This window comes from Lacerta agilis, chromosome Z, assembly GCF_009819535.1.
Source record: "Lacerta agilis isolate rLacAgi1 chromosome Z, rLacAgi1.pri, whole genome shotgun sequence".
NCBI lineage: Eukaryota > Metazoa > Chordata > Lepidosauria > Squamata > Lacertidae > Lacerta > Lacerta agilis.
Window position 1 is genome coordinate 11,592,840 of NC_046331.1, and position 25,934 is coordinate 11,618,773.

The 25,934-nt window shown below is 48.7% G+C and overlaps 1 protein-coding gene across 2 annotated transcripts; it reads left to right on the top strand.

The window, feature by feature from the left end:
- Positions 1-1,550: 1,550 nt before the first annotated feature.
- Positions 1,551-25,538, top strand: LRSAM1 (leucine rich repeat and sterile alpha motif containing 1). 2 transcript variants are annotated; one of them, XM_033137575.1, is made up of 24 exons: positions 1,551-1,775; positions 2,206-2,262; positions 3,088-3,132; positions 3,962-4,039; positions 4,580-4,648; positions 6,189-6,273; positions 6,626-6,747; positions 10,183-10,273; positions 10,747-10,877; positions 11,446-11,475; positions 12,694-12,816; positions 13,394-13,533; positions 14,379-14,423; positions 15,121-15,191; positions 16,076-16,175; positions 17,382-17,469; positions 18,023-18,097; positions 19,795-19,875; positions 21,510-21,605; positions 21,921-22,019; positions 22,180-22,311; positions 22,855-22,936; positions 23,146-23,279; positions 23,786-25,538. In XM_033137575.1, exons 1-24 carry the CDS (start codon positions 1,704-1,706, stop codon positions 23,909-23,911), a joined length of 2,172 nt encoding a protein of 723 aa, XP_032993466.1. In that variant the 5' UTR covers positions 1,551-1,703; the 3' UTR covers positions 23,912-25,538. The 2 variants fall into 2 exon arrangements, with proteins under 2 accessions (XP_032993466.1, XP_032993467.1); XM_033137576.1 differs by lacking the exon at positions 19,795-19,875.
- The last annotated feature ends 396 nt before the right edge of the window (positions 25,539-25,934 follow it).

Consider the following 25,934-nt stretch of genomic DNA (forward strand, 5'->3'; position numbering starts at 1 on the left):
CCTATCAGTAGGGCCTACACACCCATGCTATAAAAGCTGCCCCTGTTGAATTTCTGACTTTCAGAAGGCACTAGTTTAACTCCCATGCTTTGGTCTCTCCACCTCAACCTCATGCTAGCCCATGCCTCGGGCAATGAGCTACCTGATTAATTTTCTAGATCCTGACCCACTACCTTGTTAGGCTGTTGATAAAACAATGGCAGTCTTCAGCATTGCCACTGTCTCCTTTCCTGCATGTGAGAATGTGTGTGGAAGCTCACACACACAGCAGGGGTTAGCTGCCTTTACAGGTGAAAGTTGAATTACTGAAAGAAATGAACCTTTCCACGATATTCTAATTTTTCGAGTTTCACCTGTATGTCAAGCCTTCATTTGTTATCATTGTGATGATTATGGCGTACAGCTGATGAGAACCCCAAATTAACAATTTCAACTTTGGGGTTCTCATCAGCTGTATGCCATAATCATCACAATTATAACAAATACAGTGGTGCCTCGCAAGACAAAATTAATTCGTTCCGCGAGTTTTTTCGTATTGTGAAAATTTCGTCTCGCGAAGCGCGGTTTCCCATATTAATGCATGGGGGGGGGGAATCGCAAAACGTTTTCGTCTTGCGAAGCACGACCATAGAAAAATTTGTCTTGCGAGTCACCTAAAAAACCGCAAAACCCTTTTGTCTAGCAAGTTTTTCGTTGCGCGAGGCATTCGTCTTGCGAGGTACCACTGTAAAGGCTTGATATATCTCGCTTTGCATGTCATGAGTCTATCTCATATATTATACTCCAGTAGCTAATGAAAACAATTGCTTACATAAATGGACTTTTCCACGATATTCTAATTTTTCAAGTTTCACCTGTATTGTACCGGAAGTGGGAGGATTACAGGCACATTTTGTTTCCAGTGGCTATGGTGGCTGACCCCAATGTGGTGTAGTGGTTAAGAGCGGTAGACTCGTTATCTGGGGAACCGGGTTCGTGTCTCCACTCCTCCACATGCAGCTGCTGGGTGACCTTGGGCTAGTCACACTTCTTTGAAGTCTCTCAGCCCCACTCACCTCACAGAGTGTTTGTTGTGGGGGAGGAAGGCGAAGAAGAATGTTAGCCGCTTTGAAACTCCTTCGGGTAGTGATAAAGTGGGATATCAAATCCAAACTCTTCTTTTTCTTCTTCTTTCTTATACAAATGTCCCAGCTTGTGTAACTGAGGTGCCATGACAGGGCAGGGAATGTGGAACCTTTGGCCCAAGGGCCAAATACTGCCCTCAAGGTGTCTGTATGGCCCTCTGCACTCATCCCAGGTCACATACCCCTTAAGCCAGCCCTCTCTGCACACACACCCCGGGCCGATTTTATGTGATGGAGATACAAGTGGTATCTGTTTGGCCACACCCACCACTGCAGCTCCTGGAAGTTTCCTCAGAAGTGAATGTAGCCCTTGAGCCAAAAAAGGCTTCTCCAGCCTTGAACTACAGAAGGGTTATGAAAAAGAAAATTCATAAATGTGTTTTGATTTATTCTCTTCCCCCTCCCACCCGCCCCCAACTTCTCCAGAGGGCGGCGTCTTGAGCAGAACTCGTCTGACATGAGCAGCTTCTTCTCAGTCTGACAGAGATGTAATTCCTGTTGCTCAGGTTGTGGTTGCCTTCCTGCCTTTCGTTTCCTTTTTCCATCTCTGAATTGGGATAAAGGGAAGACAAGAGGAAGATGCCACTCTTTTTCCGTAAAAGGAAACCCAGCGATGAAGCCCGCAAGCGCCTTGAGTACCAAATGTGCCTGGTAAGTTGGCCTTTATTTGTTATCATTGCGATGATTATGGTGTACAGCTGATGAGAACCCCAAAGTTGAAATTGTTAATTTGGGGTTCTCATCAGCTGTATGCCATAATCAGCACAATTATAACAAGTAAAGGCTTGACATATCTCGCTTTGCATGTCATGAGTCTATTTCATATATTAGTTTCACCTTTTAAGTTGAATTACTGAAAGAAATGAACCTTTCCACGATATTCTGATTTTTCGAGTTTCACCTGTATATCTATCTATCTGTCTATCTATCTATTTATCTATCTATCTATATTTATCTCTCTCTCTCTCTCTCTATATATATATAATATATATTTGATTACATTCAGTGAGCAATTGAGATGCCGGCAACCATCTCATTTCTGATGTTTGCAAATGCAGCTCACATGTCTGTCTCTCAACAGGCAAAGGAAGCCGGAGCTGATGATATACTTGACATATCCAAATGTGAACTCTTAGAGGTACGTTTCCGGTGATGCTGACTCCCAAATGTAGGCCATGTGGTTGGGTGGAAGACATGCTGTTGACATCAGAACCTAGGAAGAGCCCTGCTGGATCAGACCAATGCCCCATTTTGCTCAGCATCCTGTTCTCACAGTGGCCAGCCAGATGGCCCAATGGGACAGCCGCAGGTAGGACCTGAGCATAAGAGCACTCACTCCTCCTGCGGCATTGAAAGCATTACTGCCTCCAGCTGTGGAGGCAGAGCATAACCACCATGGCTAGTTGCCATACATAGCCTTCTCTTCCATGAATTTGTCTAATATTCTTTTAAATCTATCCAAGTTGCTAGCTATCACTGCCTCCTGTGGGAGGGAGTTCCACAGTTACTCTGCACTGCATGCAGAAGTACTTTATTTGCAGTGATGGTTAAGGATCAAAAGCTCTGCTGGTTTCACTTCTGGGCATTGCTTTGGAACTAAAAAAAACCCCCATCCTTTGGGCATTATCCGTTTAAATATCAGACAAGCGCTGCCTCTGTTGTCTGTTCTGCGCCTGTGATGACCTTCCAACAAGCCTTCTAAAGCAGAGATCTTTCCCCACCTGTGTCTGCATTTCAATTGCTTTTATATGGTTTAATGGTTATAGTGCTTCTGTGTTTGCCACCCTGGGCTCCTTTGGGCAGAAAGTGGGGGGCCTATAAATCTGATAAATAATAGTAGTATGTCCCAAGTCAAAATTGCCCTTGCATAAAGTATCTTTTGTGTGTTTTTTTCTGATTCCCCCCCCCTCACAATAACGTTTTATCTGACCAGCATTTGGTTTCATCCTATGCCTGCTTTTAGCTTCCATATGGAGCCTTGGCGACCTGTAAAGTCTTGCAGAAGAAGGTAAGGGACATGTTTTCAATGTGTTAGTACAGGCTTTGTCCAATGGGCAAAAGCCCTCAAGACATTGTTGCCCTGCAGTTCTCACCAGCCCCAGCCAGCATGGCGGTGCTGGCCATGACTGCTGGGAGTTCTGGTCCAAAATGGCTCTGCTGACTGGGGCTGATGGGAGTTGTAGTCCAAAATACCCAGAGGGCATTAGGTTGACAAAGTCCACGTTGACACACAGGCCAGTATCATAAAATTAGGTGGTGGCATCTCTATGCATCACACTCTTCCTGTGTCCTCCCCTGCTAAACAGTTTATGAGGCTGGAGAACCCTCTTGTCCGTGCAGAGCAAGAAATGGCTTGCAACCTCAAACAACGGGCAAAACCTCATATGTCCATAGGCAGAAATGGGGCCCTTTGAGTCCTGGCCAAGGTGCTTTTGAATGTGTAGCGATTCCTTCCCCCTGTTGTTTTTTAACTTTCCTCAAACACTCTGGAGGGTTTTTCTGGGAGCAAAATCAGTCCAAGCCTACACAGTGTCTTGCTGGCAAGGACCATTTCTTCATTGCCTTCCCCTGCAGATCACTTATTGCACTGGTTTCCCAAATCATAGTGGCAGTAAGCCATGATTTAAATGGGTGCACTGAAACTGCAGGCACTTCACTCCCTCTGCCCCTCTGTCTCCACTCCCAGGAAACAAGTCTGGGTTAGTGCTGCCTCTGAACCCCGGTTCACCATTTATTTCTCTCCAAGCAAACCCGAAGTGAGTTAGTCAAGAACAAACCTTGATTACGGCTCCCAGCATCAGTCTGATAATAACCTCTCTGCTTCTTTCGTTGCTTAGGTGCTGATTGCTCACACCAATTGCTTGACATCTCTGACCCCTAAATCCTGTAGCATCCTGAATCTCATAACTGTGAAGGTAACTTGAAACTTTTTTGTGTTTTTTTTTTTTGCAAATGACCCAAGTGGTAGGACTGAATAATTGAGTGGAAGCTTCTGGACACAGAAGAAGGCACAGAACCACTGTATGTGTGTTGACAGAAGGGGGACTCTTAAAACCAGGTCCCATTCCAATGTGATTTTGTTCCATGTCTTGTTTAAATATATGAGAGACCTCAGAGAGAGAAGGGGAAGGTGTCAGAGATACACAGAGAAGAATGGGAGGAAGAGAGAAGCAGGGTGTCACAGACCAAGAAAGAGGAATAAGGGGATGTCAGGGACAGAGAAGTGTGTGTGTGAGAGAGAGGGGAGGGAGGGGGTGCCAAAGACAGAGAAAGAGGAAGAAGCAGTTTGTCAGAGACAGAGAGAGAAGTGAGTGGTCCTCTCTCCACTGGCTTTGGCCTCTAACAGGTTAGTGCTGAGGGAGTGTGGGCCTCAATAGGGGGAAAAAAGTTCTCCAGCCCTGCTATGAAGGCTTAACAGATAAATGAATGGCAATTTTCCTTCTCTGCCCTTCCAGGTTTTAGATCTACATGACAACCAGCTGACCTCGCTTCCTCCTGATATTGGCCAACTGACGTCTCTCCAGGTAAAAGAGATAAAACACATCCTGGGGGAGAATCCTGTTCTGGATTGTTTCTCGTGTGTAGTGTCAGTGTGGTGACTTAGAAAGTATGGGAACTTTTCCATCTCTTTTGGGACCATGAACGCTCATACTAGCCCCTCAAAATGGGATAGTGAAACCAGGGGCTGAATGGAGAGCCTCCTTATTGCTTGAGGCTAGGACCTTGCTGGGTGAGTTATCACAGAGCAGAAACAGAGAGAAACCTGTGTGGAACATCAGCCCGTGTAACTGGCTGCCAGTGTGAAACCTGCTGATTAGCCAGGTCTCTATGAATACCAAGAGCCTAGCATTCCTGTTCGTTTGTTTGTTTAATGTTTTTATATCCTGACATTCTCTCAAGTTGGGATTCAAAGTGGCTTCCAACATTCAAAAGAATCACTGTAAAATACAAATAAAATCAGACCAGTTTAAAAAATAGCTTAAATACATCAAAACACAATTAGAACCAGCAGTCAAAATCCAATTTGCCCTGACAGCAGCTGAATGATCAGTATCATCTGCACCTTAGTTTCCAAAGGTCCATCTGAACATGAAGGTAATGGTCTATTGACAGAAGTATAGCAAAGAGGGAGCCAGTCTAAAACCTCTCTTGGGAGGGAATGCTACAGTCAGGGTGCAGGTTCTTTCTTGTGTCACCACAAACAATGCTTCCAATGTTGATTGGACCATGAGAAGGTGCTGCCATGGACTGGCTGGATATAGAGGAATGGTGGGCACCTGCTGGGGAACCCCCAAGGGACAAAGTTCTCAGAGTCCGGGGATTGGTGGTGGGATGGCAACACATGGTCAGAGGGAGAAGCTTGGAGGAGGAGGTGTTGAAAGCTGAAGCACTAACAGGGTCTTAGTGAGCAGTGAGAGTTTGTGACAGAGAGAAGTCCAGAATCAGAAGTAGAGGCAGAAGCAGAACAGGAAGGAGACCAAGAGGCAGAGAGGAGTCAGGCTGGTGAAGATACCAGGATGTCTCCCCCTCCTGCTGCCACGAGCTCTGCTCCTCTTCCCCTGGTCTCTCCCTCAGGACCATGAGAGGCACGAAGAGGGAGGAACAGAGACAGGTGCATTGACGGAATCTCAGATTGCTTGGGAAGGATCTTGGGGAAGAATCTAGGGGAGGAGGAGATTTAGGCAGCTGTGGGAAGGTGGGGACCTTCAGCCTCCACAACTGCCTCATAGGGGCAGAGTTGCTGTGCTCATTAGGCCTGACACCCCTGAGCTGACCTTGTTTCTTCTAAGAAGGAGTTAACTTCATTTACTCTGTGTGATTCATTGCTGGCTGGCTCTCTTACAAGTGCTCACCTGAGGATCTTAGCACTTGAGGTTTTAGCAGGGTCATCAAAACAAGACATTTTGTCTCCTGCCCTCCAGACCAGGCTGCTGAACTCAAGAGACTCAGCACTCTGTAAAGTGCACCCTCTGACTTGGATTTCTCAAGAACCTCCTACTGCCTCTCCCTAATGGAACAGGAGGGAGACCAACCCCTCTTGTTTCTGCTCTCTGTCCTTGATAGGTCCTGAACTTTGAAAAGAATCTTTTGAAGGCCCTTCCAGATTCGATAGGGGACCTTGTCCAGCTGCAGACACTTAATGTGAAAGGTAGGAGGAAACGCCTCAGGCTGCAATCCGCAGGGATACGGGAACATATTTCACGGTAATAAAAACACATAAAAATAGTTTTATAAATAGTTGTAGTAAAAACACCAAATTCCTGCATCTGCCCAAATGCCCGGGGTAACCAAGAATGTTGTTGCCTGGTGCCCTAGCAGTGGCAAGGCTGGTACCAGACGGGACTTCCCCAGGGGAGCATTTTCCATTTTAGGGGTCAATAGGAAAAGAATTGAAAATAAAACTTCTGATATCATCAAGCCATTATACAAATGCACACATGCACACATATCCAAGAAGTGTGTTAATAACTGTGTCTTGCACATTTTGCCTTCTCTGGCAGGCAACAAACTGAAGGAACTGCCAGCCTCCCTGGGCGGCCTGCGTAGCCTACGGACCTTAGACATCAGCGAAAACCTAGTGCAGGAGTTGCCGCAGGCACTGGCTCACATCCGAACACTGGAGGTACTTGCCCAAAGAAGTTTTTGCTTTGTTTGTATGTGTGTGATGCAAAATTCATATTGAGCGGAAGGAAGAGGTCAATATGGAGCTGAAAAGGAAAGCTTTGCTTCTTTCAGATCTTACTAGGATGGGTATAAGCAACTCTTTTCTTCCTGGCAAGCTTGTGTGCCAATCTAGCCTTGTACTTGTACAAAGGGCATGAATCTCAACACTTCTCCTACATTGCTCATCCAAGTGTCGTCTGTTGCTGAAGTTTGTTGTGATTACATCAGTAGTTTAGGGGCCAGTTCAGAAGTGCTGGGTCTTTTCTTGATGGTCAAAGCCACACCTCTTCATAGCTAGATCCCTTTCTAAAATGCAACAGTTTTATAATTATACAGTAGTGATAATTAGTGATGCATTGCAACAATCAATGCAGATCTTCATTTGTTGCCTTTCAGCTAGATCTTCCATTTACTGTGCAGGAACTGTGCAAATGATTTGGAGTCCTCCAACATCCAGAGGCATAGGAAGGTCAGGTGGTACCTGGTGCGGAATTTTTTTTGTCAACAACCCCCCCCCCAATTGATTTTTTTTTGGGGGGTCTGCAAAAATGGTTTTACGTTACTGTATTTCATATTTTCTTACAAAGGAATGTGGATTTTGGGACTGAACAAGTAGGCGACTATGGAAAGATACTTAAATCTACAGAATGGATTGTGTTTTGGCTTGTGTTATTTTATTTTTATTTATTGTTTATTTATTTAATAAAATTTATTTTTAAAAACCTGCAAAGTGGTTTACCAAAAAAAACCAAAACCAAAAAAACCACAGCAATAAAATCAAGAAAAATTAACAATCCTACCTTAAAACATACAAAAGCTAAAAGATTAAAATTAAAATTACTTCAACTTCCTAAGCATCTAGGTAAGTTTGCCTAAAGAAGAATGCTTTTAGCAGGTGCCCGAAAAGAGGCCCGTGCTTTGTTGCAACAGGCGGGGAGTTCCAAAGTGCAGGTGCTGCACAGTAAACAATGCAGTACAGATATTATGTGGAACCTGTAGTAGTGCTTGAAACTACTGAATTGGAGGTTTTATTTATTGTGATTTCACCATGCTCTGTATTATCTGAAAAGGAAAACATTTACTGTATTTAAAAAACAGGACTGCACAGCAGCAATCTAGTCTCATCATGATCAGTGGGACTTATTCTCAAGCCGACGGTGCATTAGATGGGCTGCAATCCTATGCACCCCTTGCATCCAACTTGTACCTAAAACTCTGCACAAGCCTGCACCAGAGAATTGTAGAGTTGGAAGGGACCCCTGAGGGTCATCTAGCCAAACCCCTGGGGCAATGCAGGAATCTGAACTGGACCATCCATCCCTGACCGATGGTCATCCATCTTCTGTTTTTCCCCTCAGCCAGGACACACAACGGATAAAGACACAGCAACGGAGACTGGAGGTGGGGGAGGAAAGCCCAGTGGAGGGTAGGGCAGTTCATTAAAAAATAAATTAATTAATGCCTGCTCCAAAGGTTTTATCTTACTAAACTAGGGATGATATAGCTATACCTGAAATTTCATGCATATCAGTTAATATCTTGACCCTGCTCCACTGAATTGAAATTTCAGCCATCACGACATAGGAAAACGGCCATGTAAACAGCTATTTTCATGGAGGAGGGTCACGATATTAACTGATATGCATAAAATTACATATATAGCTATATAATCCCTAGTGTAGTAAGATAAGACCTTTGGAGCAGGCATTTAAAAAAAACACACGTTTTTATGAACCGCCCTATTAGGGCAGTAATTGTTCCTTGATAATTTGTCACCCCCTTCATGATGGCACCTGGGGTGGACCGCCACCGCCCCCCTTTCCTACGCCCCTGCCAACATCTCTCAGAGTCACTTAAGTTGTGATTCTCTTGGAAGTTCCATTGTACCTAACAGAACTTGCACACTATTCTCTTGAAACCAAAGCAGCTTTTGTTTTCAGGGTTCCTAAATGCTTAACTGTGGAGCTCACATAACTCTTTCTCCACAGAATTTCCCCCATTTGCTTTCTCCAGAGTGATCCATAGAGCCAGCCCTCAGAGGATGACTCCCCTTCCTTTCATTCTGATTGGCTCAAATCAACACAAAGGCTAAAACTTCTTCCCAGTGGCTAAAACAGCCCCTTTTATGTGGATTGGGTTACACTGGAGACTGGGGCCATGTTTTTTTTGGGGGGGTATAGTAATGGGTCTTCAGCCTCTCATGACCCTGGACCATTACACTTCTGGGTTGCACAAAAGAGAAGAGGTTGTAGCCAACTAAGTTCTGCTCGGAGTAGACCCATCAAAATCAATGGGTCGAAGTCATTTGTAACCTTTCAAAGCATCTACTCTGAGTAGGACTAGTACAGGAGACAACCCATGGCCTTTTTGGCAGTGGCTCCTTGATTTTAAAATGCCCTTCCTAGAGGAGCTCGATGGGCACTGAACTTGCAATTTTTCCAGCAATTACTTAGGACTTTATTGTTGACCAGGGCAATTTGAAAGGGGTTCTGTTTGCTTTCAGCCAGCTTTTGGGTTCTAGGTGGCTGCCTTTCAGTAAGTTTTCTTGTTTTCTGAGGAGTTATACTTTTCATTTTATTGCATTTCATCTTCATTATTGTGTGCCGTCCTGGGATCAGTTTCGAGGAAGGCATTTTGGATGATGTTAAAATGCATTTCAAAAGAACTTTTTTTCCCACCTCAAAATGAATTTTGCACAGCTAGAAAAGGTTCAGAAATTAGCAGCTAGGATGATAAAAGGGATGAAACAACTCCCCTGTGAGGGAAGGTTACAATGTTTGGGCCTTTTTAGCTTAGAGCAGGGATCAGCAACCTTTTTCAGCCGTGGGCCGGTCCACCATCCCTCAGACCATGTGGTGGGCTGGACTATATTTTTTTGGGGGGTGTGTGTGAAATGAATGAATTTCTATGCCCCACAAATAACCCAGAAATGCATTTTAAAGAAAAGCACACTTTCTACTCATTTCAAAACACCAGGTAGGCCCCACAAATAACCCAGAGATGCATTTTAAAGAAAAGGACACATTCTACTCATGTAAAAACACGCTGATTCCCGGACTGTCCGTGGCCGGATTGAGAAGGCGATTGTGCTGCATCTGGCCCACGGGCCTTAGGTTGCCTACCCCTGGTTTAGAGGAAAAACAGTATGCGTCAGGAGGGGGACGTGACAGGGGTATATAAGATTATGCATGATGCAGAGAAGGTGGTTTCCTCCCTCTCTCATACTGCTAGAATTTGGGAGTGTTTCTGTTGCACTTGGGTGCTGCTTGTGGGCTTCCCATAGGGGCATCTGGTTGGCCACTGTGAGAACAGGATGCTGGACTAGATGGGCCTTGATCCAGTAGCCAGGCTCCTCTTACATTCTAAAATAATTATATTTCTGTCTGTTCTGCAGACACTGACCCTGGATGCCTCGTCCATGTCCTACCCGTCCAATGACATCTGCAGCACTGGCACAGAGGCCATCCAGCAGTTTCTGTGTGGAGGTGAGCAGAGCAGAGGGAGGGCCTGTCTAGTGTAAGCAGGGTGGAGAGGACCAGCCCAACAGTGCCTGATGCCTCTGAGACTCTCTCCTCTCCTGGGACGAAGGGCCTAGGGAGGGGCTGTAGCACAATCAGAGTGCATCTGGCTTGCATGCAGAAGGTCTCAGGTTCAATGTCTGGCATCTCCAAGTAGGGCTGGTAGAGAACCTTGTCTGGAATTGGGAAGAGGGGCTGCTAGCCGGTGTAGATGGCCCCGAGCTACACGGACCAACGGTCTGGCTCAGTATAAAAGGCTGCTTCCTATGAAAACATGCTTGCTGAATTCTAGAGCCACCTTGATGTGTTTGGTGGCCAAGCAGGGCTCAGGCCTCCCTGACTCATTTTTAGTACTCTGGCCAGTGCATCACACTTAGGTGTGTGATGCCTAAGCCCTGCCAATAACTGACCTGCCTGTGCTGTCTTCCGGTTTCTCCCAGAATTAGGAATCGAGTACAATTCTCCCTCCCAGTATTTACTCCCAGTTTTGGAAAGTGATGGAGGTGAGATTTCGGTGGATGGAGTCGGCAGGATGGCCACAAAATATGCGGAGAATGAGGCTGAGTGGCAGGTAATTGCTGAGAAGCAGGCAGTGGTCTCCAAGTCAGGGATGGGGAGTCTGTTACTTTCTGAATGTCGCTGGATTCCCATCGCTCTTGACCCATTGGCCATGCCAGCTGCAGTGGCTGATGGGAGTTGGGCATCCTAACAGCATCTGGAGGGCCACAGATTCCTCAGCCCTGCCATACATGCAACCTAATAATGGTCACTGGCTCCCCTGAACTGTGAGAGGTGGTGTGTGTGTCTGTGTTTGTGTGTATGAATGAATGAGTGGGTGGGTTGTGTTAAACCCAGTTAAATCCAGGTTCCTTTTGTGAGAGCCAGTGTGGTGTAGTGGTTAAGAACAGTGGACTCATAATCTGGTGAACCAGGTTCAATTCCCCGCTCCTCCACATGCAGCTGCTGGGTGACCTTGGTCTAGTCACACTTCTCTGAAGTCTCTCAGCCCCACACACCTCACAGAGTGTTTGTTGTGGGGGAGGAAGGGGAAGGAGATTGTTAGATGCTTTGAGACTCCTTAGGGTAGTGATAAAGCGGGATATCAAATCCAAACTCTTTTCCTCCTCCTCCGTTTTCAGAACAAATTTATGGACTACGAGAAGCGGAAGGTAAGAAACATTTTCCATTACTCAACCCCTCTCCCTTTTGGAAAACTGTTATGCCCTCCAGATGGCTCCCTCAGCTTGTTCCATTTCTTCCCTGGATCCGCCCATTTCTGTGGGACAGCATTATTTATGTACATGAGTGGCCCACATATAATAATGATGGTGATGATGATAATGATGATTGTGCCATTTGAAGAAAAATAGATCTGGCTCAGTTCCCTCAGGCAGCAAATTCATTTGTTTTAAAGCCAGGATAGGAAAGCTTGTGGCCCTTCAAGGTTGCTGGAGTACAGCTGCCATCATCCCTTAGCATTGGCCATGCTAGCTCAGGCTGATGATGGGAGTTAAGAGTCCAGCAAGATCTGGAGGGCCACAGGTCCCCCCCTCTCTAGTGTGAAGTATTGAAATAATAAAAATGCTTCAGCCAGAATGGTTGCCAAAGCACATTACACAAGATGAGTAGCAAACAGTCCTTACACTGCAGGTGTATAATCTAAGACATGTCACAAAAGGAATGAAGAGAGAATAGGTAAACAAGCAAGCTCATGCATTAGTTCTTACAAAGTTCTCGTAACAAGCAGCTTGGAAAGGAAAGGGTTTAAGGAGAGAGGAGGAGCCCAAAGTGAGCTGGTTTGCCAGCTGAATTGATGGAGTGGGCACCCTCTGTCCCATCTTACTCTGTGCTCTAGCTTGATGGATTAATTGCCCACTGGGTGGCAGCTGAAGGAGAGAGGAAAATTCAATAGAAGATGAGGTGGCAGAGTTGTGTCTGGGCTATACCACTTCAAACTGCAGGTGTTAGCTCATACAATTGATTGCTGCTCTGCTCTCACACAGACCCCAAAGAAAAGTAGCATATCTAGCCTAGCTTTCCCATGGCATACTAGATTTCTACATGCATGGGGATTATCTATTGGGAGGGATTCCCCCCCCAAAAAAAAGCTTTATTTGTAAGACTAGATGACAACAAGCAAAAAATGTGCAGGGGGATAACCCTTACTGTATTCTGTGTGGATGAGCTTTCAGTTAGGCAAGCTCCCCCGCCGCCCCTGCCCCCACCTACACTCTGTAGTCCAAACACAGGTTTGTTTACTTCCACCTGCTGTCTCTGTACACACAATCCCTGTCTCTTGTCATACACCGGGAGGAACACTGCAAGCCACGGTGTGTTCACATGCTTGCATGTGTGTGCTGATGAGGCTCTTTGTTGGTCCTTCCCAGGAGCAGAAGATGCAGGAGAAGCTGGAGTTTGAGCGCTGGTTGAATCTGGAGCAGCGAGGTCAAGCCCAGCTCATGCACCAGAGCCACGCCCAGAAAGGGGAGATCCTCCAGAGCATGAAGGAGGTATCTTGCCTGTCTCCCTTTTCCACCACCACCACCCCGGACCCTCCTGTTGCTCCGTGGTTAAGCTGCTCAAAAATATTTCTTAGTAAAATAAAATGAAATACGTCATCCTAGGGATGGATTGATAATTGCCCTGTAGGGAGTGATGACTGACTCCCATTGGGACTGGTAGGGCGGAAGGCAGGGAGCCCAGCAGTAGATAGCGCCAGAGCCAATGACAGTTAGAGACTGCTAAGTACTTTTGTTCTCATCCTCACTGCTGAGTTCTGCAAGGGGCCACCCAGAGACTAAGAAGGAAGAAGCTGGCGGGTGGTGCTGCCACCCACTGAACTGGTTGCAAGTAGGAGGGTAGGCTGGGGAGGCAGTGCCCCATTCACCCCAATGGACCAGCCTCCACTGCCCATGAGAGAGGTTCATACGTTGGTTTATTGTGGTTGGGGAAATGTGCCATTCTGAGGAATCCGGATGTAGGCTTACCCTTGGGTCGCAAGGCCCAGGGAGGCCTCTGTGGGAGATAAGGCTGTCCTGGAGATCAAGTGAAACGGTCCTTTGATGCTGTTATCCTCTCTGCTTGCAGGATCAGGTGAGGCTGGAGCAGGGCCTGACCCGGCACCAGGAGCGCCTGGGAGAAGAACGCATGAAGCTGTTGGAGCAGCTGAAGCAGATGGAGCAAGGGGTCTCCAGCCGGATCAAGAAGCTGCTGGAAGAGAACCAGAGGTCAGAGGTGGTGTTGAGCAACAGTCACGGCAGCTAGGGAGCTATGCTTGCAACTCTTGACTGTTTTCACTCCCAGGCTGGGTTTATTGCACCAAGGCTCAAAGACACCTGGGCTGGATTTTCAGATCTGATGGTGTGACTCCAGACAAGGAGTTCAGTTAGGGTTGGGGAACATTTTTAGCTGGAGGATCATGTTTCCTTCTGGGAAGGTTTCCAGGGGCCACTTGTCAGTGGTTTGCGGGGCCAGAGGCTAAAATAGGTGGAGCATCACATGCAAATTATATATTGGAACTCACACACACAGCTCTCTATCCTCCCATCTAGCCAACCAAGAGGCATTATCAGAGTTCAGGGGCACATCCCAGCCAGACAAAAACACTCAAGAATTTAAGTAGGGCTGGCAAGGGGGTTGGCTGGTGAGAGTCCCAAGGACCAGAGGCTTGGAGGGCCATATTCAGCCCCTGGGTTTGAGGTTCCCAGCTCTCAAGTTAAGAGGTCTAAAAGGAATAGCCATGTCAGGACATCCCTGATGTTACCAAAATTGGTCCAGGATTTTTCCTTTGAAAGTAAATCCCAAGATTCGTGGTCTGGAAACGCCAGACCCTTCATAGCGGAATGAGTTTTTCTATTGCTATCTTTTACCAAGATCCTTCATCCTGTTGCTTCAGCCATGATTTGGTTCAGGTGGAGAGTTTATATAGGGGCTGGAGGTTCCACTCCATGCTGGTTCTCAGCCAGGCACTGGTCGACACAGGTGGTTGCATGAGCTTCCCCCCTCCTCTTAGAACTGAACCAGGACTAATAATGCCTTCTGGCGTTTTTCTCCCTCCTTGCTTTCTTTCTAGGCAAAAGCAGAGCTCTGAGATTCTCAAATCTCTGGAGAATGACCGGTGAGTGTCCCAGATGCTCTTGGCTGGGTAAGGAGTGGGGAGGATGATGCCTTTGCATGGGAACATTAAAAGTGTTGCCTGGGTCAGGACAGTGGGCGGTCTGGTTCAGCATCATGTTCTCACAGTGACTGACCAGATGCATTTTCTGACCACCACCAGCAACACTCTGCACTTGGTTCCCAGCACCTGGCATTCAGAGGCATGCTGCTTCCATTGTAGCTTGTAGCCATTGATCACCACCGGGGAAAGGCCATAGCTCAGTGGTAGGACACCTGTTTTGCATGCAGAAGGTCCCAGGTACCATCCTTGGCATCTCTGGGTGTGGTTGGAAAAAGCTCCCTCTCTGAAACCCTGGAGAGTCATGGTCAGTCAGTGTAGGCAGTAGTGAGCTAGATGCTCCAAAGGTTTGACTTGGCGTAAGGTGGCTTCCTGAGTTCCTATCATCTTTTCATCCAAGAGTTTGTTTTATCCTCTTGGAAAATTTCACATGCTGTGCATAAAAATGGGAGATGACCGTTACTTTCATGCCCAGGCTTCCCAGAGGCTTCCAGCTGCCCCCTGCTGGAAACTGGAACACTAGGTTTGATGAGCCTTCAGTCTAATCTAAACAATGAAAGAGGCAGGGCAGGCCTTGCCTTTGGCTGACAGTTGAAGGAAGGGCATGCAGTGGCTGAATCTCTCCCCTTTTCCCTGCCAGGATCCGAATGGAGCAGCTGATGGCCATTACTCAGGAGGAGGCTGAGCAGCTGCGCAGGAAGGAAGTGGCCTGTGAGTGTGGCTGTGGGGGTTCTGGGTGGGACCCTTTACACCCCAGGCATAGAACTGCTACACCCCAGGCATAGAACTGGCTATGTTGATTTCTACAGAAAGAACGTGGAATATTTTCCCACTCAAGGGCTGCATACTCTTCTGGGCAGCCATCTGGGAGCCACATGCCAGGGTGGGTGAGGCCAGAAGCTAAAGTGGGTGGGACAACAAATGTAAATTTTCCCTTTTGTACCATAGCCTGTTTTTTACATACACATGCACACACCCTCTCTGTCCTCCATTGTGACAAACGAGGTATTTTTAGAATTCAAAGACACACTTCAGCCAGACAAAAGCCCCTGAATAGGGCCAAAGTAAGGCGCTGTGTCTTGGGGAGGATTCTGAGGACCAGACAGAGAAACCTGGGGTGCTACATTTAGCCCCCTGGGGCCTGAGGTTCCCCACCCCTGGCTTAGTGCATGGAAGAGATTGTTAGGATGCTTTCGATCCAATCTTAAGCGAGAGTGCTGCCCGCAAAATTTTGCACGAATCCCCAAAAACTCTCCAGGGTTTTGCACCATTGAGGTTTATGCACTCTGTATTTCTTCCCCCATCAGCAACAAAGGCACTGCCGTTTTGGTTTCTCCTTCCCAAGAAGCAGACACAACGCTTCCCTACCTACCCCTCTTTGATCTCTCCTGTACACCCCCCCCCCAGGTTTTCCTACCCATGCTAAATTGTGGGATGTTGGAGGCAGGGAATGGATTGGGGAGCCTCCTGAGCTGTTTCCTGGAAAATTTGGGTGCTATTCTAATGTGTGGGAGGAGACAGTTTTTGAACAGACTCTTATAAGCTCAGGAGAAGACTCCAGGGCCCTGACTTCCTGCATTTTCTTTCCTCCACAGCGGCCATGCAGCAGATGCTGGCCGAGACCTATAAGAACAAGCTCCTGCAGGTGGCTTACGAGTCACGCCGGCAAGATCTCGTCAACCAGACTTGTTCCAGGTACTCCCCAGAGAGAATGGGACATTTCTCTGCTTTGTGGGGAGGGGGCCATATTATTATTTAAATCTAACCTTTCATCCAAGAAGCGTAATGTGCTTTCCCTCCACTTTTTATCCTCACAACAATCCTGCGAGGTGGGTTTGTCTGAGAGTGAGTGGCTCAGGCTCACCCAGCAAGCCTTGTGGCTGAGAGGGGATTTGATCCTGATTCTCCTCCCACAGGCTGACTTTCTGTCCACAACACTGTACTTGTAGAAAGGGAGCTGATGCTGTTATTTTTATTTTTGTGTGTGTGTTGCTGTGATTAACAAGAGAAAGGTTTTATACATGAGGTGAATTGTTTCTGCTTTCACCTCACTAGCTGCTCTGGCTCGAAAGGTGGAGCAACCAGTTGGTTAGACATTTCGATTCTGAGGGCTGCATTCTGTCGGACTTGTCAGTAGTAGCAGTAGAAATTATGCCACAGGATTAGCAAAGAGCGCACTAGCCACCACATGCCCTCAGCCTGGAGAACAACACCAGCATCACTTAGCTTCTGCAAACGAAGCCCTTCTGAACGTTCAGTCTCAAAGCTCTGGAAGTGCCACTTTGGAAACGGCGGGCTTTCATTTTTAGTGGAATAGCTGGCAAAGGTAGAAGCCAAAATGTTTTGCCACATAAATAGAACCTCTGTTTTGTTAATCACAGCCACGTATAGAGATATGTGAGAGCAGGGGTGGGAAACCTTTGGCACATGGGTCAGTCTTGCTCCCCACTTCCAGGGAGTCTAATTTGGCCCATGATGCCATTCCGCTACCTATTGATCAGCTGACATCACTTGTCATTTAGAGCGATTGGAAGTCTGACAATAGAAGGTGACATGGTGGTGGGGGTCCCTCCATCCCCATGTACCAGAACCCAAGAACACCATGCTCACACTGGCCCTGCTAGAGTAAGCCAGAAAGGTGGAGGAGAGAGAGAGAGAGAGAGAGAGAGAGAGAGAGAGAGAGAGAGAGAGAACTTGGAGTATTGGCTCTGTTCCCTGAATCCACTGGAGTAAGTTTGGTTCCGTCCTCTGATGGGCTTTGACTTTTCCCCCAAACATACTGATACTAGTGACTCCTGTCCTAACAGCCTCTAAAGGTCTTCCAAAGTGCTTCTCACCCTCAGTTTGCCTCTGTCTCCCAAGAGGCAATGGTGGTAACCCTTGGAATGTTTTCTCTTGTAGCCTAGCCAAGATGGATCAGAAGTTCCAGCAAATCCTAGCTTGGCAGGAGCTGGACCAGAACAAAGCCATCAGCCAGATCCTACAGGAGGTATTTTGCTGGATATGCGTGCAAAAAGGGCACCTCTGTATGCAGGATGGGAGAGGGTGAACCAAAGCAAAGTATTTGGGGGGGGGGGAGAGAGGGAATCAGAATTGTAGAGTTGGAAGGGGCACAAAAGGACATCTCGTCCAACCCCCTGCCAAGTCCATCTAGCGAAGTTGTTAGCTGTTTCTGTGTTTTGGCCTCAGGTTACTCTTGGAGCGCTCGTGGGTGGGAAGTGTTCTCAAAAGAGTTCCCTTGCCCCTTTTCATCACATCCCACCACTCTGTTTGGGCTTATATACACAGTGTTTTCTCTCCTGTTCTGTACATAATAATGATTTCAGTTTATGAATTGCCTCCTATGAAGCCATTATGGTTGGGACTGATAGGAGTTGTAGTTGAAAATGTCTACAAGTATGCAAGGTTTGTGGCAACTGGGGTAAATCTTTAGGCTATTTCTCAAGGCCCACTACAATGGGGCCTGATGTTATTCCGGTTGGAACATGTTCCCCAACTGGCCGGGTGTGCTCTCCTGAACTTGCATGCTCTTATTTTTTCAGAGTGATATGCAGAAGGCTGCGTTTGAAGCCCTCCAGGTGAAGAGGGATCTCATGCACTGCCAGATCAGAAATCAGGTGAGTGGAAATCATGGGTCTGCAGGAACTGGAATTGGGTGGGGTGAACAGTTCAGTTTCTCACTTGGTCCAGCCTCCTTCTCAAGGCCATTGGAACAAGGGGAGCTCTCTGGGGCTACGGACAGCTGAATCCTCTCCCTACCTCCCTCAGGCTCAGGAAGGTCTGACTCATCTCCGGGGGCAGGGGGGAAGGGGCTCAATTTGCATTTCCATCCCACGGCAGCCCATGAACAGCATGATCTCCATTATTACAGTGGTTGTCGTGTATAAGTTTCTTCATTCATTTTAATTTGTTTCTGGCCTGCTTGTCAAATCCATTCCGGCCAACATGTAACACATTGCTTCTTAAGGTCAGGCTGTCCCCCATCAGGGGCAGTGAGCTGTTGTCAGTGGTTTGAGGTGGTAGACTTTGCAGGGTTGTCGGTGCTATCCCCCCCCCCCGTCCAACCCTTAGCACTTGGCTAGCTGGGGTCCCAAGGTTTTTTCTTCTGCCCTGGGAGAGGGTTTCCTGAGAGGTGCTGGTGTTTGTGGTCTTCCCTGTTCTCTGGTGGCTTTGCGGAACTGTAACAAGCTCTAGAACTTGCATTCAGTTTCTCCCAGAAGCCTCCTGGATGCTCAGTGGCTCACGAGTGATCCTAGGCTGGCCAGCTAACTAGTGGGAAAGAGCCATAGCAGAGTGGCAGAGCACCTGCTTTGCACACAGAAGGTCCCAAGTTCAATCCCCAGCAGCATTTCCAGGTAGGGCTGGGAAAAGACTCTTTGCCTACAGCCCTGCAGAACAGCTGCCAGTCAGTGTAGACAATCCTGAGCTATACGGACCCAAGGGTTTGGCTTAGATAAGGACGCTTCCTATTTTCCTAAGCTACCTCCACTTCTAGAGTGAAGTGTGTGTGGGGTGTCTTTATCTAAGTGATGGGCAACCTGTGACCCTTCAGCTGCTGCTGGACTCCAGTTCCCATCAGCCAGCATGACCAGTGGTGAGGGACGATGGGAGTTGTACTCTGCCATCAGCTGGAGAGCCACAGCTTCCCCCAGCCCTGGTTTATCTCAGATGTGTGAAACCTTGTGGCTCTCCAGATGTTGCCGCACTACAACTCCTATCACTCCTCTGCCACTGCCTGTGCTTGCTGGGAGTTGTAGTTCAGTGGCATCTGGCAGGCCAAAAGTTCCCTGGCCCTGCTTTAGCTGAAGGCTTGCACCTGGCCTTTGAGGAAAGGGCACCTCAGTCCCCAGGATAAGGTTTCCCCTTGGTTTTAGGAGAGCAGGGCATTTCATCGTGATTTGTCAGGGGAGGGGATTAAGCTGCATTTCCAAAGACTCTTTGCAGCGGGCTCCACATCTTTGGCCAGGGCTAATGAGAGTTGTGGTCCAGAGCATCTGGAGGATTCCAGGTGCATGAAGGCTGTTCTTGAAGATCCCACCTGCAGTTTGCACACCACAGCGTCCAGCTGGTCACCGTGAGGACTCCCTTCCCCAGAATGAAACCCTTCTTGGCCCCACACAAGTGACAAGCAAGGAGGGTGCTATGGGAGAGACCTCCAGGTGCTTAGCTTAACTAAGTGCTAGAAACCACAGCAATGTAGTTGTAGGACCATGGTGCGAACAGCAGAGAGTGGAGTCCTTCCCGATGCAAGTAAAAACCAAACAAACCTCCCCCTCCCCCTCCCCCTCCCCTCCTTGTTTCATCTTCTGCCTAGATTAAGTTAATAGAGAGAGAGTTACTGCAGCTGACCCAGCTGGAGTTAAAGAGGCAGCAGTTGGACACAGAGGCGCTGCAGGTACGTCTGCCTCTTTTGGACCCCCCCCCCTCAGCTCACGTTCTTCCCGCCCTGCTCTTCCTTCTGCTTTCTGAGGTGTCTTGGTGCTCGCGGCAGGAATTTGGGAGATGGGATGGGGGGATTCCCTGGTTCCTGCCTCCTGGGGCTTCATTTAGCATGCGCTGCAAACGCTACTGCTCTTGGAGACCTGGGGATCCGTAGGAATAGCCTGCTGCGGGGTTCAGAGGGGGAAGTGGTGGGTGGGCTGGCAGGAAAAAGGGGTTGAGATCTGCTGAGCATTCCACATTTTCTGCATTTTTAAATTTGAATTCTTTTTTTCTTTTTTTCTTTTTGCTGGTTTTGCTTCGGTGTATTTTTCTGTTTCTTTTTGGTTGTTCTCAAATCTCCACTCCAAAAGCAACATCCCCAAAGAGCATGCCATCCTCTCCATTTGCTCTCCTCAGCCGGCGGAGGACAGAGTGTATTAATCACAATTAGTATCCCTGCTTTTATTTTGCAAGGTGGGGAAAAGTGGTGGGTTGGGGGAGATCCAAGCAAGGTTTTGGTTTCCAGGGTTGCAGAAAGATGCTCGAAAGTAGGGGTTGGGGTTGGGTCAAAGCCTGCTGAAATCTCTGAAGGCAGAGCAGGAACTGAGCAACTCTTGTGGCTAGCAGAACAAATGGATTGATGCAGAATTTCAGCTTCCATCCACCCAAGTGAGGGCAGAGAATTTGGAAGTAGCCAGAAACCATTTGGGGACTCTGCATTAGCCATCCTTGTTGTAAACCAGGCGAGGGAGAAACCTTTGGGGGGGCCCCCCTGAAGTTGGTGGACTGCAAATCCCATCTCCTCCTGGCTGGAAACCATGCTGGCTGCTGGGGCTGCTGGAAGTTGCAGTTCAGCAACATCTGGAGGGCCACAACAAATTACCTCCCCACCTCCTTTAAACAAACCTCAAACAGAAGGTTCTGTATGAGGGTGAAGGAACCTCTGGCGCTTTTGTGACCCAGCCTAGCTCCTTTGAATCTGTGCTGCCTCTGGAGGTTGGGGAGCAGGCAGTGGAATATGGAGAGGGGGGGGAGGTGCATCCAGGATGGTCCAGGTCGAACTTCAAACCCTAGAGCTAGGACAATGTTTGCAAAGCCACCTTCTAGCCTTGGGGGGTGGGGGACATTTTACAGCAGCACTGCTTCATGGGCAGCCTTCCAGGGGCCCCATGCCAATGGTGGGTGGGTGGAGCAACTGGTGTGACTCTTTGTTAAGTATGCTACATTCGAGTAGCGGAAAAAGTCAGAGGTTCACACGCAGACACCTCCCTCCCTCTATCTCCATCAAGGCAAGCAAGAAGCATTATGTCACAGTTCATGGGCACATCCTGGGGTGGGGGATGCAACCTGGGGAGATAGGGCATGGCTTGGGGAAAGTCTCAAGGGCCAGGTAAAGACCTGGAGGGCTGCCTTCAGGCCCCAGGAGGCCTATGGTTCCCCATTGTGGATGCAGGCTTGAGCATCCCCCAAAAGGTGGCTGGAGCAGCCTCTGCTTTGGAAGGCTTGCACTAAGAGGAAGAGCCAGCTGCCTCCTTGGGGTGCAGCCACTTCCACTGCTGCACAGCCCTCATGGCGCATGCTTCCTAATTCCTGTGTGCTGCGTTTCAGGAGGCAATCACAGAGCAGCGGCAAGCCCTCACCTACCTGCTGCAGCAGCTGCTGAAGGAGAAGAGGCAGCGGGAAGAAGAGCTGCAGGCCATCTTGGTAAGGAGACAGCTCACCTGTGAGCGGGGCTGATTCTCTCTCTCACTATCACACACAGGCTCAACCTTCTGCCCGTTTCCACACCTGGTGGCTTTGCCCCTCTCTCAGAGGTGCTTTGGAGCAGGCCAAGTGTCAGGCTACAACTCCTGGAATCAGCAAAAGCTGCACATGACGATCATTTGTTTGCTTGTATATCCCACCTTTCCCCCCAAGAAGCTCAAGGGAGGCATGCATTTGAACAGGGTCTCTCCCATATCCTAGTCTGACACTCCTAACCACTACACCACCCTGGCTCTCTGTTTCTCTTCCCTGCAGAGGGAGCTGGAAGCTAAGAGTGAGACAAAGCAAGAGAACTACTGGCTGATTCAGTACCAGCGGCTTTTGGACCAGAAGCCCCTTTCACTCCGGCTACAGGTGACTGGCTAGCAGAAGTGCTGGGGTGGAGAAGGTCATCTCTTCCGTGGGCTACACTGGGTCTGGTAGCCCCTTATGATTCTGGCCTCCTCTTTCACCTGGGTCTGGGTTTCCCAGTCGAGAGGCCACCTGGTAACACTGCCCTCCTTTTTCTTTGAAGGAGGAAGGACTGGAACGGCAGCTTGTGAAGCTCCTGGCAGACCTGTCAGCCGACCAGTACACGCCCGTCTTTGCACATCACCGGATCTCGCTCAAAATGCTAAGCTCCATGGTCCCAAGTGACTTGGCCAAGGTACGTGGGGAAGGTTAGAGCAGGCATGGGGAACCTTAGGTCCAGGGACCGGATGCTTCCTTTATGGCCTCTCTGTTCAGCCCTCAGAACTTTCCTCTGGGCTGCACCACTGAAGGCTGGGCACGTGGGGTGCTGCCCCCCCCCAGCTTCAATCTGCCCTCACTCAGCCAGCCCTCACCTACATGCCTTCTCACAACCAGTCCGGGGGGGTGGAGGTGGGACAACCTCTCAACTTCACCCTGCTCTTATGTCTCAGGGTTGCCCCTTGCAGGGAGGAGGATGGGGACAACCTTAGAATGAGTTGACTCTGCCTGCGATTGGCTCTGGCTCTGCCAGGCATGAGCTCTGGCTCCTCCTACTGTTTGGGTTCCCTGCCTTCCGCTCTGCCAGTCTCGATGGGCACCTTTCACCAGACTGGAATACATCGCCCGAACTGTAATTTGTACTGATACAGAAGTTCCACACACAGTGAAATGGGTAAAAGTAAACCTAGGACAGAACCATGCTGTTCAGAAGGCGCCATTTGCTTATGTCCTCTTCCAGATGGGGATCACAGAGACAGGCCTGCAGCACTCCATCATCCGGAAAGCCCGAGAGATCCACGCCGTGGCTGAAACCATCCCAGGTAACTTGCTGGACATAAGCTGCCTTGCACAGAGTCAGAGCACGGATTGATGTTTGGCACAAGCCCCATTCCCCTTGCCGTCTCTCATGAGCTTGTTGGGGGAGGGGTTGGCATTCTTCCACTCCCTTTCAGCCCAGCTCTTCAGCAAAGCATCCACTCTGCATAAAATTGATTGTTCTCAGTGACCAGCTCATTCCAATTGCTTGCAGAGTTGCTGAAGCCTGCAGAAGAGGCAGAGCTTGCTGCTCCGGGGACCAGCAGAGAGCCCCCCATCGCCATGGCTCCTTCTGCCCCACCACCAGAAGAGCACCACTGTGAGTGTGTGGTCTGCATGGAGCGAGAGGTAGGTTGACCTCCACCCAGAAGCTTTGAAAGCTTAACCTGCGTGTCAGGCAGAGTCATGAGTGATGCTCAGAAGCATCAGGGAATTAGCGTGACACAATGGAATGCTACTCCATCTCTATGCCACGGCTATAGAAGGCCTTCCTAAAACCCATCAATCCTAATCTGTGATGTTTCTCAAGGCCTGATCCAACAGGGATTCTCTGATGGTGTTCTTATCTTGTGCCTGAACTTGCTTTTTTCCTCCTCCTTCCCATCCCTTTTCCCTTGTGTGTCATGTCTTAGATGTCAAACCTGAGAGAAGAAACTATTTTGTTTGTCAGATGCTCTGGCAGGCTTTTTTGTGCAGGTAGGGAGGTGGGGATGAAGCGCAGGATCAAAATGCTTTGGAATAAAACCCTGATCTCTGATGAAATGTGTGCAAGGGGCAGGTGGCGAGGAGGCCCTGCTGTTGGAAAGCGCTGTGGTCCTAGCATTTGCCTCTTCCTCTTCTTCTCTTTCCCCCAGGCCCAGGTGGTATTCCTGACTTGCGGCCATGTCTGCTGCTGCCAGACCTGCTCCGAGGCCCTGAGCACCTGCCCGCTGTGCCGCAAGGACATCGTCCAGCGCATCCGTCTTTTCCACAGCGGATAGCCCCATGTAGGGACAGTGTCACTCCCACCATGTGCCCGCTTCTTCCCCCTCAACCTTGCGCACTGGGTTGCCAGGGGTGGAGGTGGGGTCAACTGTTCATTTGGCGTGCTGCGTAGGTCAGTCCGGGATTTGCACTACCTCCTTGCTCTTTGTCTGCATAACCATCACCATCCTCTGCTCACAGAGCATGGCTGCAATTCTCCCCCCTCAAACTCTCGGCTGTTGGCTGTGGCTGCTCTAAGGCCAAGATGGAGGCACATCTCCGGGTTGAGGGCAGAATGGCGCTTGCAGTTCCTGAAAAGCTACCCTCACATTTTGGGGAACAGGCCAGCACCACATCTTCTCTGGCAGCCTGGCAGGGGTTATTTAAAGATGCCAGTCCCAACCTATGGGCAGAGTGGGTTCTAGGGGCTTCAGTACAGGAGAAGAGATTCCATTCTGTCTGCCCACCTAACAAATCAGGGCTGGGTGTGTGTGTGTGTGTGTGTGTGTGTGTGTATTTCTGTGGCTGGGTTTTAGGCCACTACTGGCTGAGCTGTAGCAGCACCCAGTGGAGCAAAAGTGCCTGGTAGCTGTCCCATCTGTCACCCTGGGAAAGAGTGATTCCCAGCTGTCCAGCATCCAGCTCCCAGTCTAGACCACTTTGAACTCTTTCCAGGCCAGCATTTTAAAGCTGCCACCCCCAACTTGGTGCCCTCTAGCTGGGATGACTGCATTAAGGACCCCATAAAGGGTGGGTGGATAAGTGAAGCAAGCGCCCTGGTTGGGTCGTGGTCTCGTCCCACCCACTACATGTTTTTCACTAGTGGAGTATGTGTGTGTTTGCTCGGTTCATTGGTCAGTAATTGACCTTGATAGTCTGCCAAGGCAACATCTCCTCCAGAAGAAACCAGCCTCCACCTGGTTTTGCTTGGCAGGTTTCCTGGCAGGAGAAAGTGGACACTCGTATTTGCAACTTCCAAGAAACAGGCCCCCTGAGCCTCTTTCACTGCCTTACTGCTCACCCAATACTCATCATTCTGTGTTCCCATGGAGCCAGGTGACTGAGGAAACCTTTTGGCTTCTTCTGGCATTGCTGAACCACAACTCCCACCTTCCTCAGCAAGTGTGGCCAACACCCAGGGATTATGGGAATTGTGGTTCAGCCACAACAGGAGGGCCAAAGGCTCCCTACATCTGGATTACAGGAAAGCCAAGAGGTGAGGTCTGCCCTTTTTAGCAAAGTCAGCTAACATGAACGACAGTACGGTGCTTTATTCTATCACAGTTTTCTCCAAAAGGATCTCCAAATATTATATAAGTGAAAGGTAAAATGCACCAGAAGAATGAGGTGTTGTTTTGCCTGCCAGGAAGCCTTAGTCCCAGTGCAGGTGTGGGGATTCTTTGCCACTCCAAATGAGACTGAATTACAACTCCTGTCATCATCCCTGGCCTTTGGCCATGCTTGCTGAGCCTGAGGGGAGCTGTAGTTCAGCAATGTCTGGAGAGCCTAAAGTTCCCCCAGGCTTACAAGGAAAACTTACAAGGAAAACCAAGAGGGGAGAGATTGGCGGAAACCCTATGGAAGGGAGGCCTTGCCTATGCCTGGTCATGGAGGCTGTGCCTCAGTAATCCCTCTCCACCCACCTATTCCTTGCTCAGGGTGATTTGTGCCCCTTCCAGATAAGGGATAAGGTGCCTTGAGTCCCTGTCATGAGAAACAGCAGGGTACAAATATAGAACAGAACTACAGAATTGTAGAGTTAGAAGGGACCCCGAAGGTCACCTAATCCAAACCCCTGCAATGCAAAGACCTTGACTAGATCATACACGACAGATGGCCATCTAACCTCTGCTTTTAAAACCTCCAGTGAAGGGTGAGTCCATACCGAGGGAGACCATTCCACTGTTGAACAGCTCTTAAATGTCAGAAAGTTCCTTCTGATGTTTAGTCAGAGTCTCCTTTCATGAGGCCACTGGTATTTGTGTGGGCTGGGTTTTCATAGGTAGAAGAGGATATATTAATTGCAATTTATCCCTCCAG